Source organism: Epinephelus fuscoguttatus, linkage group LG10 (genome assembly GCF_011397635.1).
Source record: "Epinephelus fuscoguttatus linkage group LG10, E.fuscoguttatus.final_Chr_v1".
NCBI classification, from domain to species: Eukaryota; Metazoa; Chordata; class Actinopteri; order Perciformes; family Serranidae; genus Epinephelus; species Epinephelus fuscoguttatus.
Window position 1 is genome coordinate 38797872 of NC_064761.1, and position 17841 is coordinate 38815712.

Below are 17841 nucleotides of genomic sequence, written 5' to 3' on the forward strand. Positions count from 1 at the left end.
AAATGCAAGAAGAAGAACTGTCACCATTGTTGTTATCTAAGTGAAGCACTCTGACCCTCCCATTGTAATGTGCATGTGTAGCTTTCTTTGAATCGGCATAACCTGCAAGCATACTTGGAACACTTATCCCAAAATGCTGTCTACGTGCTAATCTGCACCCTGTCCTTAAGACTGACCCCCCTCTGGGAAACTAAACAGTCGTGTCAGGAGGGATGTCCTCAGACAACCCCGATTAAGGTCACAGCAGGCTGATCGTGGAGCCATCTGGCACCGGGGCCCAGCACCCTGTTCGTGCTGTCACGGGGTTCAGAGCAGTCCAAAATAAAATGGGGCTGTGTGTGCAGGAAGTGGTCAGATGCTACCTGCTTGGTGCGTTTTGTGGACTCCGCAGAGAGGTTGTTGTAGGTGTAGTGAGCCTGTGTGATGCCACAGAACAGCACGGACACAACGCCTGTGGGACAACAGACACAAACACACATTTAGGAGCCTTAATGCAAACTCAGAGTGCACTTTTCAGGGTGGGCTGTATAATGTGGATATGTAATCAACCCTGCACCCATTAAGAGACATCAGACGCAGAGATTAGCTTTTTCAGTCCTCTCGTTGCGTTGCTACTGTGCGTTATACTATCTGTTAATTTCATCTGCTGCACATCTGCTGCATAATCTGTATTTAAGTCCCTGTCACATTTCATTTGCATAACAGACAGATTGAGTTCTCTGAGGATGGTTTACCAGCACTTAGTTGAAACTGCTCATAATTACATTATTCAGCATCATGGAATTTAACAACTCTGTCGAGATCTAATGTGCGTGTGAATGATTGTCATGAACTCGAAAAGGTTGAAAACTATGTAATGGCTAAAGACTGTTTTGAAAGACCACCCTCTCTTGTAAAGGGAAACTCATAAAGTTGATAAAAAAAGTGAAGATATGTTGGCCTCTGCTGCTTTAACTTGGACCACTCTTTCCTTACTCTATTTTAAGTCAACCAACTTTACAGAAAGCAACACTAAATCACTGAGGTACCTCTTTAAATTTCTGTTACAGAGAAGTAAAATAATGTTACAAATCCAAAAGATGACAACGTGTGAAAAAATGATGGAATAGCTGAATTAAAGTAGTGCTGTTTGGTGTTTTTTTAATTATCTTTTTTGGATGTTTGCATCTAAATACTACTACTACTACTACTACTACTAATAATAATAATAATAATAATAATAATATAATAATATCTATCACAAAGTGTTTTCCAAGGTGAAGAAAATACATATAATTTGTATTTAACCTGTACTCTGGAACAGTTAGAAGGCCCAGACTAGCAGACCTGAGGGGCCTATTTGGGCAGTACGTTGTGAGAAGCTCAGTTATATACTCCGGTGCCAGATCATTAGGAGCCTTGTATGTAATTAAAAGAAATTTAAAATGTATTCTAAAAGAGAGAAGGGAGGGAAGCCAAAATAGGTGTGATCTATGAGGATTGTTTTGTCTTGGTCAAAAGTCCAGCTGCTGAATTTTGAACAATTTAGAGCTTGATTGTTCAGGCAGGGGAACAAGGCATTACAGTAATCAAGGTGGGAGGACATAAGAGCAGTGACCTACATTTGGAGATATTTCTCAGCTGGCAAAAACAAGACTGGACTAAATTCTTCACCTGCTGCTTCAGAGTCAAATTACTGTCCAGAATAACACCCAGGATTTTTTTACACCTGATTTTATGTTCACCTCTTCGAGGTCTTTAATCATTATCTAGAAGTGCCACATAAGTCAAACACAACCAGACTTGCTTTAGACTGTAGAATTAAGAATCTAAAGCCAGTAGAGTTGTTTCTGACTTAGCATTTTTTGGATATACCATGACGTGGATGACACAATCAACTGAACAGCCTCTATTTTCTAGTGTGTAGGAGAACCTAAGGTGGCCTTCAGGTTTTGTGGCACCAAATTCAAGCTGCCACTCCAGCGTCAAAATACAAAAGGCCCTCTCTGGAGACACGTCCTGGGCTACTGTAGAAACATGGCTGTGAAACATGTCATGCTCCGTGGAGAAATGCCATTTTAGGCTGCCGAAAAAACAATTCTTAGCTTCAAGTGACTACACACTGATACACACATAGTTATGAATGTTACATTCCATTCAATACATCCTTCTAAATCCCACACTGGTATTTACGTCAGATTGACGTCAGATAGAAGTCTGATATATGCAGACTTCCTCTAGCCTCCTGACCACAGCAGTCTAGTGCCTGCTTCCCACACTGAAACCACTTCCTTCGCAGCAGTGCCCGACACAGCTCACCTGTGAACCCGCAGGCTTCAGCCAGCAGGAAGGTGCTCCAGGACATGAGGAAGAAGAGGGCCGTCTCCAGCAGCGGGAAACAGTGCAGTTTAGTGAACTTGGTGACGTGGGGGTCGAGTTAAAGACACAAAACTGGTTTGGATATTTACTAACCACAACAACTACACACCAACTGTTCCTACTGTTCATAAAAACTCAAATCAATCTGGACATTAGGCTTCCTGTTTGTAAGTTCACTTTAAAATAGGTATCAGAGAAGGATATGAGAGCGGTGACGACTCCTGTGGCTGCACCCATCACAAAGGAGCCACTGAAAATACCCAGGAAAACCCCCACGGACTTGAAAAAGGCTGAGGCGTCAAACATGTGTGTGTTTGCTCCAGTGGGCTGGTAAGCCACAATAGACCTGAAACACAAAAATAAATGAATAAATAAATAGGAAAATAATTACCCTGCCTATTATTTGTTTATTTATTTGCATTTTACAAGATGGACTAAAATAAGTGATGATAAAAAAAATCTCTAGTAGCAGCTGATTTATAATTCTCCAGTAGAGGGAGGCATAGTGCCATCTGTCTGTGGAGAGGAGCAGTGATGCAAGGCGGCTCTGCTCTGTCTCACACTTCAGTGTTGAATTTCAACATCAGGAGGGAAAAGCAGCTCAAACCACACACACAGGGGGAAACATTTATCTGGTGGAGAAGGAAGGAAAGTGTCGAGTTTTGCAGATGCTGGTTCGATAAGGCAGAAATTCAACTTACGAGGAGAGCACAATGGCCACTGCGTCATTCATTACGCTTTCCCCAAACAGCAGAGCGTACAGATCCCCATCGGCATGGAGCTCATTAAAGATGGCCAACACTGTCACTACACACAGAGATGAAAGACAGAAAAGCATTCAGACATCATCTACTTTTACACATACAGCCATAAACTGCAACACATAACGCTGGCTGACTGTCAGCATGTGTCGTACCTGGGTCTGTGGCAGAGATTATTGCACCAAAAAAAAGGCAGTCGGTATAGTAGAACTTGTCAGTCAGCTGTCCAACCACTTGCATCAGTTTGACCACACCGTACATTAGATTCCTGAGGACGGATGTCCAGGAGAGAGGAAAACAAAAAGGTACATTATGTCTGATCATTAAAGGGACAGTTCAGCCCAAAGTCAAAAAATACCTATTTTCCTCTAACCTGCAGTGCTATTAATCAGTCTAGATTGTTTTGGTGTGAGTTGCTGAGTGTTGGAGATATAGGCTGGAGATGATGTAGGCACTGACGCTTCCATCTCTCTGTCAACTCTGCTAAATTTATGCTAAATTTATGCTCTTGTTTGCGGTGCTTCTTCTGGTTGGCTTTGAGTCACGATCGGGATAAGGAAATTAACTCATCAGTCTATAAACTCTCCTCCTGCTCCTTCTGCTAGCGAGCCAGGTTGAGGTTTTCAAATGTGAACATCAGTAAACATTGAGGAAAAGATGAAGAATATGAAAGAAAACCCGGTTAGAAAACCCGGTCTTGCTGGATCACTGCTTTACACGGTGCAAAGTGGAGTTGCCTGTGTTGAGGAGTAGCGCCCATATGTTAAGATGTGTGGACAGTTAAATCATTCCACAACCAGAAACCATGGATTACCAGGACCATCCCGAAACACGGACAGTTATAAAGCAGCAGCCAATAATGTAAGATGCAAAAAGGACTAAATGACACATGCACATGTTAAAGGAGCTGACGGGATCATATTTTACTAGAGTTGTACCCTGTATGATGCCAAAAGGAAGGAAGGAAGGAAGGAGGCGTGCATCTACTGCTAGCTCACCTAGCACTGCTGAGCTAGCTAAAGCCTCGTTTCCACCAAGCAGTCCAGTTCAGTTCAGTTAAGTTTGTCTCACACAAGTTATTTTAGCGTTTCCATTGTTAAAAGTGGTGGATAGGGGCGTCAGTAGCGTAGTGGATAGTGCCGGCACCCCATATGCAGAGGTGATGCCTCCAGCTCACAACCATTTGCTGCATGTCTATGGCAAGCCGTTTTAACATTTAATCACTAAGTCCGACTATCCGGAATTACCATTATAGATATCTGTAACGTCATTTTGACTAGTAGTAATGTCATTGTGACTAGTATGAATTTTAATTACAGATATCTGTAACGTCATTTTGACTAGTCAAAACTGAATTCAAGATATCTACAACGTCATTCTGACTATCTGAAACTCAATTCAAGATATCTAGAAAGGACCATGTAGATATCTTCAATTGATGATAATTAAAGATATCTTGAACTTGAATTATGACTAGTCAAAATTAAATTGTAGATATCTCAGACTGGAATTACAGATATCCACAATTCAGTTGCAGATATCCACAACTACATTGGAGATATCTATAATGACAAACCCCATACACATGAATGGCAAAAATAGTTTGAATCTTACTAGTCAAAACTGAATTACAGATATCTGTAATTAGAGTTTTGACTAGGCAAAATCTAATTACAGATATCTTGAATAAGAGTTTTGACTAGGCAAAATTATGTTGCAGATATCAGTAATGAATATCCAGTCTAGCGATTAAATGTTAAAATGGCTTGCCATAGCATGTCATCCCGCCACTCTCTCTCACTGCCCCATTTCACTCTCTCCTGTCAATTAAAAACGGACTGAAAAAATAATCTTTGAAAAGTGGTGGATGGTACCATTAGAACTGACCCATTCTGTTTTTTCATCATTCATCGATTGAGGTACTTGGCACACCTGATCTGATACAAAAAGGTGGAACTGGAAACACTGCAGTCCTTTGAATGGTCTACAGAAAATCGCCGCTCTTGTACAAACCCACTATTTTTAAATATCCTATCGACTGCAACAGAGAGTGTCAACGCTCCAGCCTGTTCTTCTCTGATTATTTCGGTGTGCTACCCTGTAGCACTGACGATCAGCAAGGTGCAGGCGTTCCTATGCCTCCCTGTAAAGAGGACATACAGCCAGAGCTGGATGAATCTGGTGACAACCCTGCCTGCATTTAATACTGTCTGCGGTGGAAACATTAAACAGATCAAAGGTTTAGGTACATGTCCGTACAGGCTATGTACCAGTTCTAAGGATGCTATACCAAAAGTGTTTGGTGGTATTGCAGCGAGATGTGACAGCTCAGCCAAGGAGGACACCATTTATGTTTACATCTCGCGCTGTCACGAGCATGAGCCTCTTGTCCATGAGTTGATGCACGCTTCCTTCTGCGCGGTGATACGGTTGGCTGGTGTAGTTTAGTAGTTCCTATATGAAACTGCTCACATCAAGGTCTGTGGATTATCTTGAGTAACTGAATCATGATTTCTGGAAAGAGACTGCTGTCGAGTTTTTCAAATTCTTTTTTTGCTTTGAGCACCACAAGCCAAGTGCCATCTGGCTCCATTATATTGGAGAGAAGGCAGACATCTCTAAAGCCGATATCTCCAACACTCAGCAACTCACACCAAAACAAGTTATACTGACATATAGCTCTACAGGTGAGAGGGAAATTATGTATTTTTCATTTGGGGGTGAACTGTCCCTTTGAGTTCCTGATTCTAAACTGGCATCTTATAAACAGAAGCTGGACACTGACCCAATGACAAAACATGAGATGGCAGTGCCAAGAAACGCGTAGGTTATAATGGAGCCCAGATTCCTGAAGAAGTGTCTCTGGAAAAGGAAAAAGGAGAAACAGATGAGGAGGTTAAAGAGGAAAAGGATATTTCATGTTCACGTTTTTAAAAAAAAAAAATTAGCATTGCAAAAGTGTTAAACACTTAACTTATTTGACTTTGCTTTCACTAAACAAATGCCTTTTAACACAAAAAAATCAACAAAGGCTCCGGGTCAATAACGGCTACGGGTGGGCGAGTGACTCCCTGTCAAACAAGACTAGAAACACAAACACATATTCAGCTGTTTGACTGGTTGTAAAACAAACAAGCAGCTCAACATAAACATATCTCCAGATCACTTCCATAGCCGAGTAGAAGTATCTAAGAAACAAAAATGCTGGTCCAGAATTCTCAAGGAAATGTGCCTTTTTTTCTCAGCGACTGTCAGGAGTGATTTATGTAAAATAAAACACAAAAGAATCAAACAGAAAGGACGAAAGAATACTGTGCAGATTATGTTCAGGACGTATATGACAGCTCCTCTGTGGCGGCACAGTCGGACGGCACACAGATAATTATGCCAAAATTTGCACATCAGTTACAATACGGTTTGGCGGCAGTGATCTAAAGCAGACGATTAACTGAGTTGACAAGTTAACGACCAAAGAGGCACACAAACATTAGAGCCTCTGTCTGTCTCATTGAGGTGAAAGCTGTTAACATTGTGTTTAAAATGAACTCCCACTGCAGCAGATGATTTAAGAAAACAGCCTTTTACGACCTGCTCCTTCCTGTTTCCTGAGGGACGGTTGTTTGACTCAGCAAATTCCATCTCAAATTACTATTTGACTAGGAAAACAAAAAACAAGACGTTCAACACAGACTTGTGTAGGAGCTATAAACTGAGATACATTTTTAACAACCAGCTCGAGGCTTGTGCTCTAAGAAATTGAGATCTAACAGCTGGCACAGATTAAACAACGACATGCAGTTTATTTATGCTGACACAATACGTGGAGAGGTTGTGTATTTTAATTTTAACCTACAATCTTCGTGATTGATTAATCGTATATCAAGCAAAAATGTGATTGAAAATCTTTGGGTTTGGGAGTCTTGGTGGTCAAAACAAGCAATGTGACGTCACCTTGGGCACTGAGAATTTGTGATGGGCTTTTTTTTTAATTTATAGACTAATTGATTAATCTATAATGACACTAATAATTAGCTGCAGCCCTACAGTCAGCTACATACATATTGACAGGACTAAAGCTTGTCAAAAATCCATACTCACACTGGAAAAGCGACGAAACTATAAGCATAATCCAACCACTCAGTATGCAGACTAATTAAGCTCCATTTTTGGGTGTGCTGGTGGTGGACACAATTAACCCAGAATGAAATGCACACAGAAAATGGAGGAGCTGCTCAAAGCTGGGAAAAAGTGGGTCGTGATGAACCAGCTGGAAAGAGCTTGGAAAACAGAAAGTATTAAACATAAAGACAGAGAATAGGCTCGTGCGAGATGAACTGCGCCTCGGCGATAAAGTGGACAAGCTCAGGTGGCAGCAGCAGGTGGCAATGACAAAAAACTGCAGTCAAGTCGCACAGTTTCCAGCAGCCTGTTTAATCCTTCTGTGGTTAAAACCTTTATTACTAGGCTATTATTATCAACCACTCCAAATGTGTTTGTTAAAAGTTAAATTTTCATTGCAAAAAAGCAAAACGTGGTGCAAAATGTGGTGTTTGCTGTCAAAGCCAGGTGTCTCCCATCATACCCTGGGTCTTGCAGCTGGCTCTAAAAACTGCCTCCACCTCGACCTCATGAGGTCATCATTGCCCACAGTTGTGTAACGTCAAAGTAGGTCAGGATCAAATCGGACACAAGTCTTACCTGCAAGCTTTGTGTACCAATTGCCGGTGATTGACTCTGCGCAGGAACGAGCCTTTACACTGTATAAAATCAGTATGTCGTATAAACTGTAAAAAATATCTATGTGTTGTGGATCTGGGACACAGACAAGAGTCTACAGTCTGGCGGTGGCTCTGTGAGACTTTATACCTTTGAGCTAAATGCCAACTTTACCATGCTAACAAGCTAACAATGACAATGCTAACATGCTGACGTTTTGCAGGTTTACCATGTTAGCTTCACATTTTCTAATTATCACTAAACACAAAGTACAGCTGAGGCTGATAGGAATGTGAGTTTTGTAGGTATTAAGTCATAAACAGGAATAAACAAGCCTGAATTTGCAATAGCTGCGACCGCGTATGCTCATGTATTTCGTTTTTTTGGACTGACCGACCAACCAACCGACAGAGTGAGCTAGCTTGTCGCGGCTAAAGATATGAGCAGATGGTGGCGCTAGATGGAAGGTGAGGAGATCCCCAAAGTGAATAGGATACATCCTCTGGGCACGATGAATGTCAGTAGACAGTCTCGTGACAATTCATCCAATAATTGCTGAGAAATTTGACACATAGCATAAGCAACACTGCAATCCCTGCACCATGCCACTGGTTAGCATGGCTAAAAAAACATAATTAAAACTCAACCTCTTCACTGTAACCCAAGGTCAGATCCTTATAAGATGCTCTTCACTGTAGCAAAGCACAAGGGCACTCTCCTTAATCATCTGACCTCCTTGATATCATCCATCACTGTCTAATTGGATAAAGCTGAGGTTCGCCCTCACAATGAGAACATAGATTAGATGTCACCAGCTGTTTAAACACATTTCATTCTCCGTTATTTCATGATCGGGGCACTAAAGCACCTGTGCTAGGAATCTACAACACATAATTCATACATAGAAAGCACCACCTGCTGTAGTCGAATCCACATACTGTAAATATGTTGATGGATTAACAATGACAAGCACAGAGCCACCCTGAATACAACAAATCTGTTGCGCTACAACAATTGAAAGCAGAACCTGCTCATATTGTCAGCGTCAGCCGTTTTTATTTGTCGGTGCAATGCCAGAGAGGAAACGAAAGACATCTGCTCTGGACTTCCCCTCAAAAGGGCCACTTATGTTCAGTCAACACTGAGCGCTCTCAGTACGGCCAATGAGGGTTTTTCTTAGCTAACCGTAGGTCCAATGAGACAGCAGTTTGTGGCAGCAGATATGTCCACCTGGACCACACGACAATATCATCTCACGTTACTGTTAATCATACAAATCCTGAGTTTTACATGGCACGCCTCACCTTCTTCAGACTGTACCCAGCGTGGAAGATGATTGGAGGCAGCAATATGTTGAAGAATACTTCAGGGTCAAACGTCACCTGGAAAAGATGAGAAATTAAAAGAGTTCATTAACAGTTCACTAAATCTGAACTGAGGATTTGATGCATCGTCCTGATCATTACCTTGCGCAGCATATCATTCTGCTCCACATTGTTAATCTCCCTGGAGTTGATCTCCCCTTTGAGGGTGTACTCAAAGAACTTGCCGCTGACATTAAGCAGCAGGGTGCTGACAGGTCCTTCCTTCAGTGAGCAGCTCGGGGGTGTCTTGTTGTGGTAGCTGGTGGCAGGGATGCCGTACCGCAGAATCACACCTACCAGCAAACCTGCAGAAATCAGTGGAGAAAACAATGACTGTGAGAAAATGTACTGCTTTAGACGTGTTTTCACAGGTGTAGCCTCGGCTGATAAAATGTGGAGCAAACAACCTGCAAATAAATGCCACCAAAATCAATCTCATGCAGTCAATTGCTCGGCACTGGATAATTCTGCAGGTGCTTCTGCTTTTCAAGCCCCCAGGATCAGGCAGTGACATGCGGAGAGCAGCAGAGCAAAGGAAGAAAAATGGGGAGACGGTGAGCAGAAGCTTGTGGGGAGAGCTAAAGCCAGGAAGAAAGGAATGAGGCAGGCAGTTAGAGAACATAAATCCTCTGATCAGACAGGAGTTATCTGCAGGAAGCATGGCAAAGCAAAGCTGCCAGCACTGTGCTCACTCTTTCTACCAGAGAGGGTTAACCTCGAACATCACACTCTGGCTTTGGCCTGACCACACACACACACATACAGACATACACACACAGTGATAGTTCTGCGACAGAAACAGGGGGGACTTTCACTAATTGTTCAAACTCAAACCACCTGTTGTCTCAATTTCTTGCAAAACAGTTCACAAACTTTAGGTTCTTTCCAGCTTGTGGGAAGTTTCAAGTTTTTGAAATAGGGAGTACTATAACAGGAAATTGAGCAGCACTTTTAAGTGACACCACAAACTCATATTAACCTGAATCATTGCTTTGATTGACACAATAACCAAAGTGACTGGAAACAGAGTTTTCTGTGGAGTCTGCTCTTTATACAGCAAATCAATATTGGGACAAGGTTTCCACTTGGCAGCACTTTTATACTGGTTATAGTCCAAAATAAAAAAAAAACAGTGTTCTCTGACACAATATGGTTTAAATTTTGTCATATCACACTGAATCCAACATAATAATATTTCTCAAATCATGGAGTTCAAGGTTTTCATTTTAAATGTTAAAGGAACAGTGTGTAAGATTTGGTGGCATCGATTGGTGAGGATTGCAGATGCAATCAGCTCAAACTTCTACCAGTTAGGATTTCCTTTAGTGTTTTCTGTCCAGGAGGGTTTTACTGGGAGGTCTCTACCTCTCCAAAACAAACGGATCAGGTGATTTTTACCGGTAACAATATCGGACAAAGCAGTTTGACGTTACAAATCAGTGTTTCTCCGACACCGTTCGACTCGTTACAGACGCTCACCTGTTTTCTCTGATAACCTAAGATCCAAACGTTCAGGAGGTTTTTACGGGGAGCCGAATTATCCACAGAGGCCTCTTCCTCTCCAAAACAAATGGACCAGGTGATTTAAACCAGTAAAAACACTGAATAAGGCGTTTAAACGTTTCACGTTTAAAAAAATCTGTGTTTTTCTGACACCGCTCATCATGGAGGGCCTGCTAACTACGGTGGCCAGATACATGGCATCGTAGATACATGGCAATGCAACATAATCATCTGCGTAGACGAGGACCCTCTCCCTACGTAGATATAAGCAGCTCATTCTAAGGCAGGGGTAGCCAACCTGGCAATGTGGCTCTTTAGCCATTCTTCAATGGCACCCTGTGGCTTTAAGAGAAAAAAAAATCATATGGGAATGAATAACAGATTTTTTTTTTTTAGCGTTTAATTTTCATTTAACATTGTTGTACACCTAAATAAATCACGCACCTGTGCACCAAATAAAAAAAAAAGTTTAAACATTTCGTCGACTAAAATATGCTTCAAACGTCTATGGCCTGATGTCTTTTTCTCCTAATTTTGGCAAACCTCAAGAGTAGTGGCTCTCTAGCTAGGCTAGCTATCCAGAAAAGTAAAGTTTCAGAGGAGAACAGAGAATTTGATAGTGTGTAGACCGCTTCATTTGCTTTTACCACCAGCTCTGCAAAGTTAAAGACCCATATAATCATAAATCTAGTTTAATCATAAACTAGTAATGTTCATTGGCTAATTTAGACTTAATAGTCTGTTAATTTCATTATCAAAATATGTTTTGTGGCTACAGACAGATTTTGTTTTCATTATTTTTGGCTCTTTTGATAGTAAAACTTGCCGACCCCTGGTCTAAGGTAATGAAAACACAATGGTTCAATGATTCTTATTTTCAAGTGATTATAAAGTAAAGAAAACATACTTATTATATTATATTCTGACACACTGGGCCTTTAGTTAATGTTTATAACACATACTGCATTGTGCACATAAGCCAAATGATGAGTCAAACGACAGAAACAGTAAAGCTCTGCTGTAACATTACTGTGAGTTTTTGTTCATGACCTACTGTCAAGACATGGCCCTCGTGTGAAGCTGGAAAAACCACCAAAAAGAGTTTTATTTTAGGCGTCAAAAAAAACAAATCAAAGTCTGTCTTCTTCATGTGACATCTCTGGTTAATAAGTGACATTTGTAGCAATGAGTGACCAGAAACATTTTGATAAGACATGTGGAAAACAAAAATACAGACACGATTTTGAGACATTACACTGCACACATTGTGGCAGTGGTGACCAACTCTGGTCATGTTATCTGATCACGTAGTCAGATGATAAAAAACAGACTTTGTTTTTGTTCTACCCGCCACCCTCCTGCTGCCAGAAAATTTAGTTAATTGATCTCTGCTAAGGCTGTGAAGCATTTTAGTCTATTCGGTGAATGCTCAGTGAACATGTGGATGTCCCTGTAGGAATAAACATAAACTCACTGGCACAGATACACATGCAGAACCCAGCTGAAGACAGGTTTACAACTGTGATGAACTGGTTACCTTTACGTATCTGATACTGTAGGCTTTATCAGCCTTTTCAAAGATGCATTATGATGCTGGTTAGATATGGGACAGTAGTCTTGTAATAAATGCACTTTGAACAGCCAGATAAATGTGGACTGTGAGTACATACAAAATGTGTATTTCATGGGGGGGCGGGGGGGGGGGGAACAAACACAATACAGCATACATGGGCGGACCAAGAGACAAAAGGCCCCTGGGCACAGATATGCAAAAGGCCCCACCACCACAACTAGGGGCCATACACATACCGTGTTTTTGGCGCCCTCAAATTCATAGTTTTCAGTGTAGACCAGAGCCAGAGCAAAGCCAGAGCAAAGCGAGAGCAACGCCAGAGCGGCTCGCACGCATTCCAGAGCACCTATTTTTCAAGGCGTGATGGCTGCGTCCTGACATAAACCATGACATTCAACATTTGGAATGCAGCAGCACGCACTGCATATCATGTGACAAGGACCAACCAATCACAGGCAACAGATATTTTTCCCTTCTTCCCTAAATATCAGTTTGTGATAAATATGGAGGAGAAGTTGATCGTGTTAGTGCAGGGCTACCCAGAGATTTACATCCGTCCCACAGACGATAGGCCCCAACACTTCTAAACAGCGCTGCACTCAAGATTTCAGGTGAATAGGCTATGATATGGTGCTTATTAAGGTTGCTTAGGGACCTAAGACGCAACCTGCTGCCACGCTCTTGAGAGCTGGCACAAAAAATAGGCGCAAGAGTAGCTCCCAGCGTCTGACCTCACGATTTGCAGGCGGTTAAAGACACGGCATGTGTACGGCCTCCTACATTTGCATCTCCTTGCAGTCATTAAACATCTTTTCGTGATTTTGTGTATCTTCATAGTTCCTTTGCAAATCTTTATTGTCATTTTGAGCCTTTTCCTGGTCGGTATGTTACAGTAATTTGAGTGATATTTTGATATGAATGCCAGAGGAGGCCCTGACACTCTGGGCCCCTGGGCTTCAGTAATCCATCCATGACAGCATATTATCACTATATTTAGCGTGGCAATATTGTATCGATACACAGATGCCAAGTATCACATTATTTATTACATAAATTATTAACACTACAAGTTAAACTTTTGGTAGCCTAATAAACCCAATTGCTTTTATCAGTCCACAAGAAACATTTTGCTGTTATAAAGATGATTGATGGGAGATGAACAGGCTGAAAACTGTATTAGATAAGACAGATGTTGACAAAGTTCTCCTTTGGGGTCATAATATGCAGCTGAAAAAAGGTAATAAATGTTATGGCAATACGTTTAAAATCACAATAATATTGTATCACGGGGCTCCTGTATTTAATATCTTTTTGTCATGTATGCCCTCTTTTCCTCATTGCCTTGCTGAGTACTTTGAAAGCTTAAAAGATGCTGTAACAAACACTTAAACATAACATTTTATAAGCCATTTCAGGAGGGTGCTATACATGTGGTCTACAGCAACAACTGTATAAGATGTCATTTTATATCCTAATGGTATCATGAGATAAAACAATATGCATTAGGGTTGCTATAATCTAGTTTCTCGCACCACAGACAGAGAGTATAAGTGCCCTCAGATATGTCAGGATACTGATTCCCAGTCAGTCAGGGATAAAGCTGCACATGCAGCAGCCTGGTGGAGAGTAGACGAGGCTGAGCAACCGACAGCACCTTCTAGAAATTAGCACTGGCCCAGCCAATTAGGAGCAATGTGAGCTGGTGGAAATGCGGAGGCGCGTCGGTGCATCTGTTCAGACTTAAATCATGTGTGTGTATCTCCAGCTTTATCTCCTGATCGCCTCAGTGCAGCCGCTGTTACAACCACCAGGGAGACTGAATCATGCAAAGCCTGCGGGAAGGTGGTGTTAGTGGTGGTGGTGGTGGTGGTGAAGGAGAGAGTGTACGTGTTTGTGTATATAACCTCTAATCCTCACCGTAAATCATTGCCAGTCCGGTTTCGTGGAGGAAACGGACCCGTCTGTGCTTGAAGAGCCATATGGTGAGGATCGTTAAGGTCAGCAGTAAAATGAATGTCAGCAAATTAACGCTGTCCTGTCGGTGACTTTCCTCAGCCTCCTTCTCGGTGGCAAGTTCTTCTATTCCGCCGTCCTCCGCCTTCAGTCCTGACACCGCGCTCAGTAATATCCAAACGGGCATCATGGTGTCCAGCGCGGCGAAGGCTCCGCTCCGCTTCGGCTGTCGGAGAGCGTCCATGGTGCAGGATGCTGCTGCTGCTGCTGCTGCTGACAGCACAGCGTCTCTATGCCATGTCACTGCTGGAAGGTACACACAGCTGAGCCGAGTGGGGAAACAATCCAGTGCTCGCAGATCGTACACTGGCGAGTTCAACCTTTTAAAGGTACACTGCGCGGTGAAAAAAGGCGAGGAGGGCGCTCCGGAGTGAGACTGCGCTGCCCTTGTGGAAGAGACCAGATCACACTGAGGCTCAGCCTGGCCCCCAAGTCGGCTCCGAGTCAGCCTACTGAGTCATTGTCCTGATATTTTGATGAATGTGCAGTTCAGTGCTGGGTCCGCTTAAAAACAGGAAATTCACATGGGATGTAAAAGTCCAGGATTCTGCAAGATTCAAGTACCCGGTTCAGATAGTGTGGCCTCTTAGGGTGACAGGTGGGATCACACCAGGGCCACAGCTGGAGGGGGGGCGGCAGGAGGGGACCAGACAGAGCAGTATTTTTTTAGTATCCTGTAAGACTTTAAAGGGATAGTTCAGATCTTTTAAAGTGGTACATGTAACCAGTGATGTCTGTGCGGTGTTGATAAGAAGAGGCCCAGGCCATGGATCCCGTTTATTCCTGACAGCAAGAGGTAAAAACAAAATCCTCTGTCAGTTACAACCATATTAACTCTAGCCCCTCTCCCGTGGAGTACAACAGCGAAAGAGCAGCCATGTTGCATTCAATTTAGTACAATACAACACAGAAAACATACCTGACAGCAACAGGCAAAGACAAAATCCTCTGTCAATTATGACCATATTAACTCTAGTGACACAGGAATATGTTGTCATAAAATTAACTTATAAACAGCTTAACAGTGCTTAAACACAGAAATTACCACAAGAGCAATGTCGCTTACCTCTCCCATGGAGCACAACAGCAAAAAGGGAGAGGTAAGGTGGGAGACACCCGTCTATAGGTGAGGTACCCCCAAAGGTGAACATAGGGATACAGAAACTGAATATCAAACATTCAACATATTGACTATGAAGGCCAAAGCGTGTCGGGTAATAACTGAAAGAAATTTTGTGTAATTATAATACTTAATATTACAAATGTATAGTTGTATAGTTGACCCTGTTACATACGTATCCATAGTCGGTGTATAAGCTACAGTAGATGTCACTCAGTTTGGAGAAGGAGGCAGGAGTATTGCCACCGAAGCTACGCAATGTATACTGCTGTGATTGGGGTATCAACAAAACACATTTACGCCATCTATAAAGAATTAAATAAAATATTTTCACTGCTTTACCGTGCTGTTATATCACTCTCTTCAAAGCCAGACTCCATTGAGAAAAACAGTGATTTAACATCGCCGTACACAGGAGCTGCTGGTCTACTGCTGCATTGATCAGTTAGGGTGTTTGTGTTATTGTGTGACTTTGGTGTATAAAAGGATTCATTTCGGATTCACTTAAGTCACACAATAACATGACCAAATTAAGTGATCAAGGCAGCAGCTCCTGTGTTCAGCATGCTTAAATTACTGTGTTTGTCAATGGAGTCTGGTGGCTTTGTGGAGAGCATATATGGGGAACTGAAGCTGTTAATAGCTTTTTTGTAGGTGGCTAAAACACAGTTTGCCACTTCCCCCATCCATGGTGGTACATTGCTTAGCTTCCGTGTTGGACTCCTGCCTGCTTCTCCAAACTGCGGGCACTTTATGTAATACACTATGGATAAGTACCTCAAACGACCCCACTTCAAAAAATCTGCACTATCCCTTTAAAGCGACACTAATCAATATTTTTATGTCATCAGTGGATCAAATCTGGGACAGTCAACAGCACAGGGGCCTCTAACAGGCTAATCCAGTCATGCCCTGTGCCATCATGTGCTGCACCAAGTGTTGGTGGTTTCACACTGATTTAATGGACTGCTCCACAGCCATATATTTTCCCAGTGAGGTCCACCGCAGTCAGTGCTGCTGTGAGTAAGAAAGGCTGGATGAATGAGGAGGATGAATCTGATGCAATAGAAGCATTTGGAAATCACATGATTTGTCATCACTTTGACACAACCACCTGTTTAAGGGTTAAAGGAAGTCTGGTGAAATGCCAACTTCAAGATAAGTTAACAGGGATTTTACATCTGAATTCTATTAGTGGGCTGTTTACTCTTACGCATTACACTGAATGAAATTTAACACTCATTAACCCTTTACCATACACCACCTGCCCCATTAGTAGCAGCAGTTCTGCAGCATTAGTCATTTGTATTCAACAGTACATCAGTCACTTAACGGTCATGTGGTTACACAAAATGAAAAAGGGATGTAGAGAAAGGTCAGGCTTCAGAGCATCTCTCACAGAAGCATGATGGGGGATTACCTATTATTAGAGTGGCCTAGTGGCTTAAGTTGCGGGCTAATCTGATGTCTGATTGGACATGAGTTACGTGTGGTTTGTTGTGCTTGACTGTGTACTTCTTAACTATATAAGCCCACACTCAAGAAAACTTGCAAATATATAACCAGGCTGGTGTGTAAAACAACACACACTTGCATGTATTACATTATTTGCTTCAGCACTCTTTACAGTACATTTATTAAATCCCATGATATTATTATTTTATATAAGACATTTTAATGGAGCTGGTAAGTTTGTATAAGCAGCTTTTTTTTGTGGCAAAGACAGACAACACCCAGAGAGGTGTGTCCAATGTGTAGATGACGGTGCGTTCAGGGTAGTCTGGTAATTAATAGTTTTCATCTTAGACCTGGGTGACACTCCTCCATGACCGTTGATGCAAGGGATGAGGTCAAATTTAAGAGCACATTATTTTATGATCTGTGGCGCATACGGTGCAACAAGATACAAAAACAGGTACAGAACAAGTTCCACTGTACAAACATATTCTACAATGACAAACATGTCGTGCAGTCAAAGAATAACGTCAATACAAGTGGTGTAAATATAAATACAGACAGTGTAAACAAATGTTAAGTGACGGTGAAGTAAGTAAACAGTTAAGGCAATTTCCTGAGAATATTTCTGTGGTAGAGTATTTGAACTCGCAAATCTTGTATGTCTGCGTTTTTTATTTTATGTACAATAAAAATGCATTAAAATATGTTTAAAATAAAATCTGTTCTGTACTTGGGTCGTTCTTGTTATGCCGCAACATTTCTGTGAGTTATTTCCTCATATTTTCTTTAAAATGCATCAAATATTTGCTTAAATTGTAGATCAAGGTCTTCCTTAATCACATAAACACAGACTACGGCACATTAGAACATTTTTTTATATATATTTAAATATACATTTTATAATTTCTTGGGTGTTGGGGGTGAAGTAATCTATTTCTACAAGAACTATATAAAGTAAAAACATATTTGATGTAG

At 41.7% G+C, this 17841-nt stretch overlaps 1 protein-coding gene across 1 annotated transcript in view; it reads right to left on the bottom strand.

Annotated features, from left to right (window-relative positions):
* The window catches only part of slc9a7 (solute carrier family 9 member 7), a 41039-nt gene extending 26215 nt beyond the window's left edge, over positions 1-14824 (bottom strand). The window contains exons 1-9 of the mRNA XM_049587132.1: positions 14193-14824; positions 9302-9504; positions 9140-9217; positions 5905-5981; positions 3275-3387; positions 3060-3165; positions 2563-2704; positions 2299-2404; positions 363-451 (exon numbers count right to left, since the gene is read on the bottom strand). Coding sequence (XP_049443089.1) covers positions 363-451; positions 2299-2404; positions 2563-2704; positions 3060-3165; positions 3275-3387; positions 5905-5981; positions 9140-9217; positions 9302-9504; positions 14193-14472 — 1194 coding nt within the window. The 5' untranslated portion in view covers positions 14473-14824. The remainder of the gene's footprint in view (positions 1-362; positions 452-2298; positions 2405-2562; positions 2705-3059; positions 3166-3274; positions 3388-5904; positions 5982-9139; positions 9218-9301; positions 9505-14192) is intronic.
* Positions 14825-17841: the final 3017 nt, after the last annotated feature.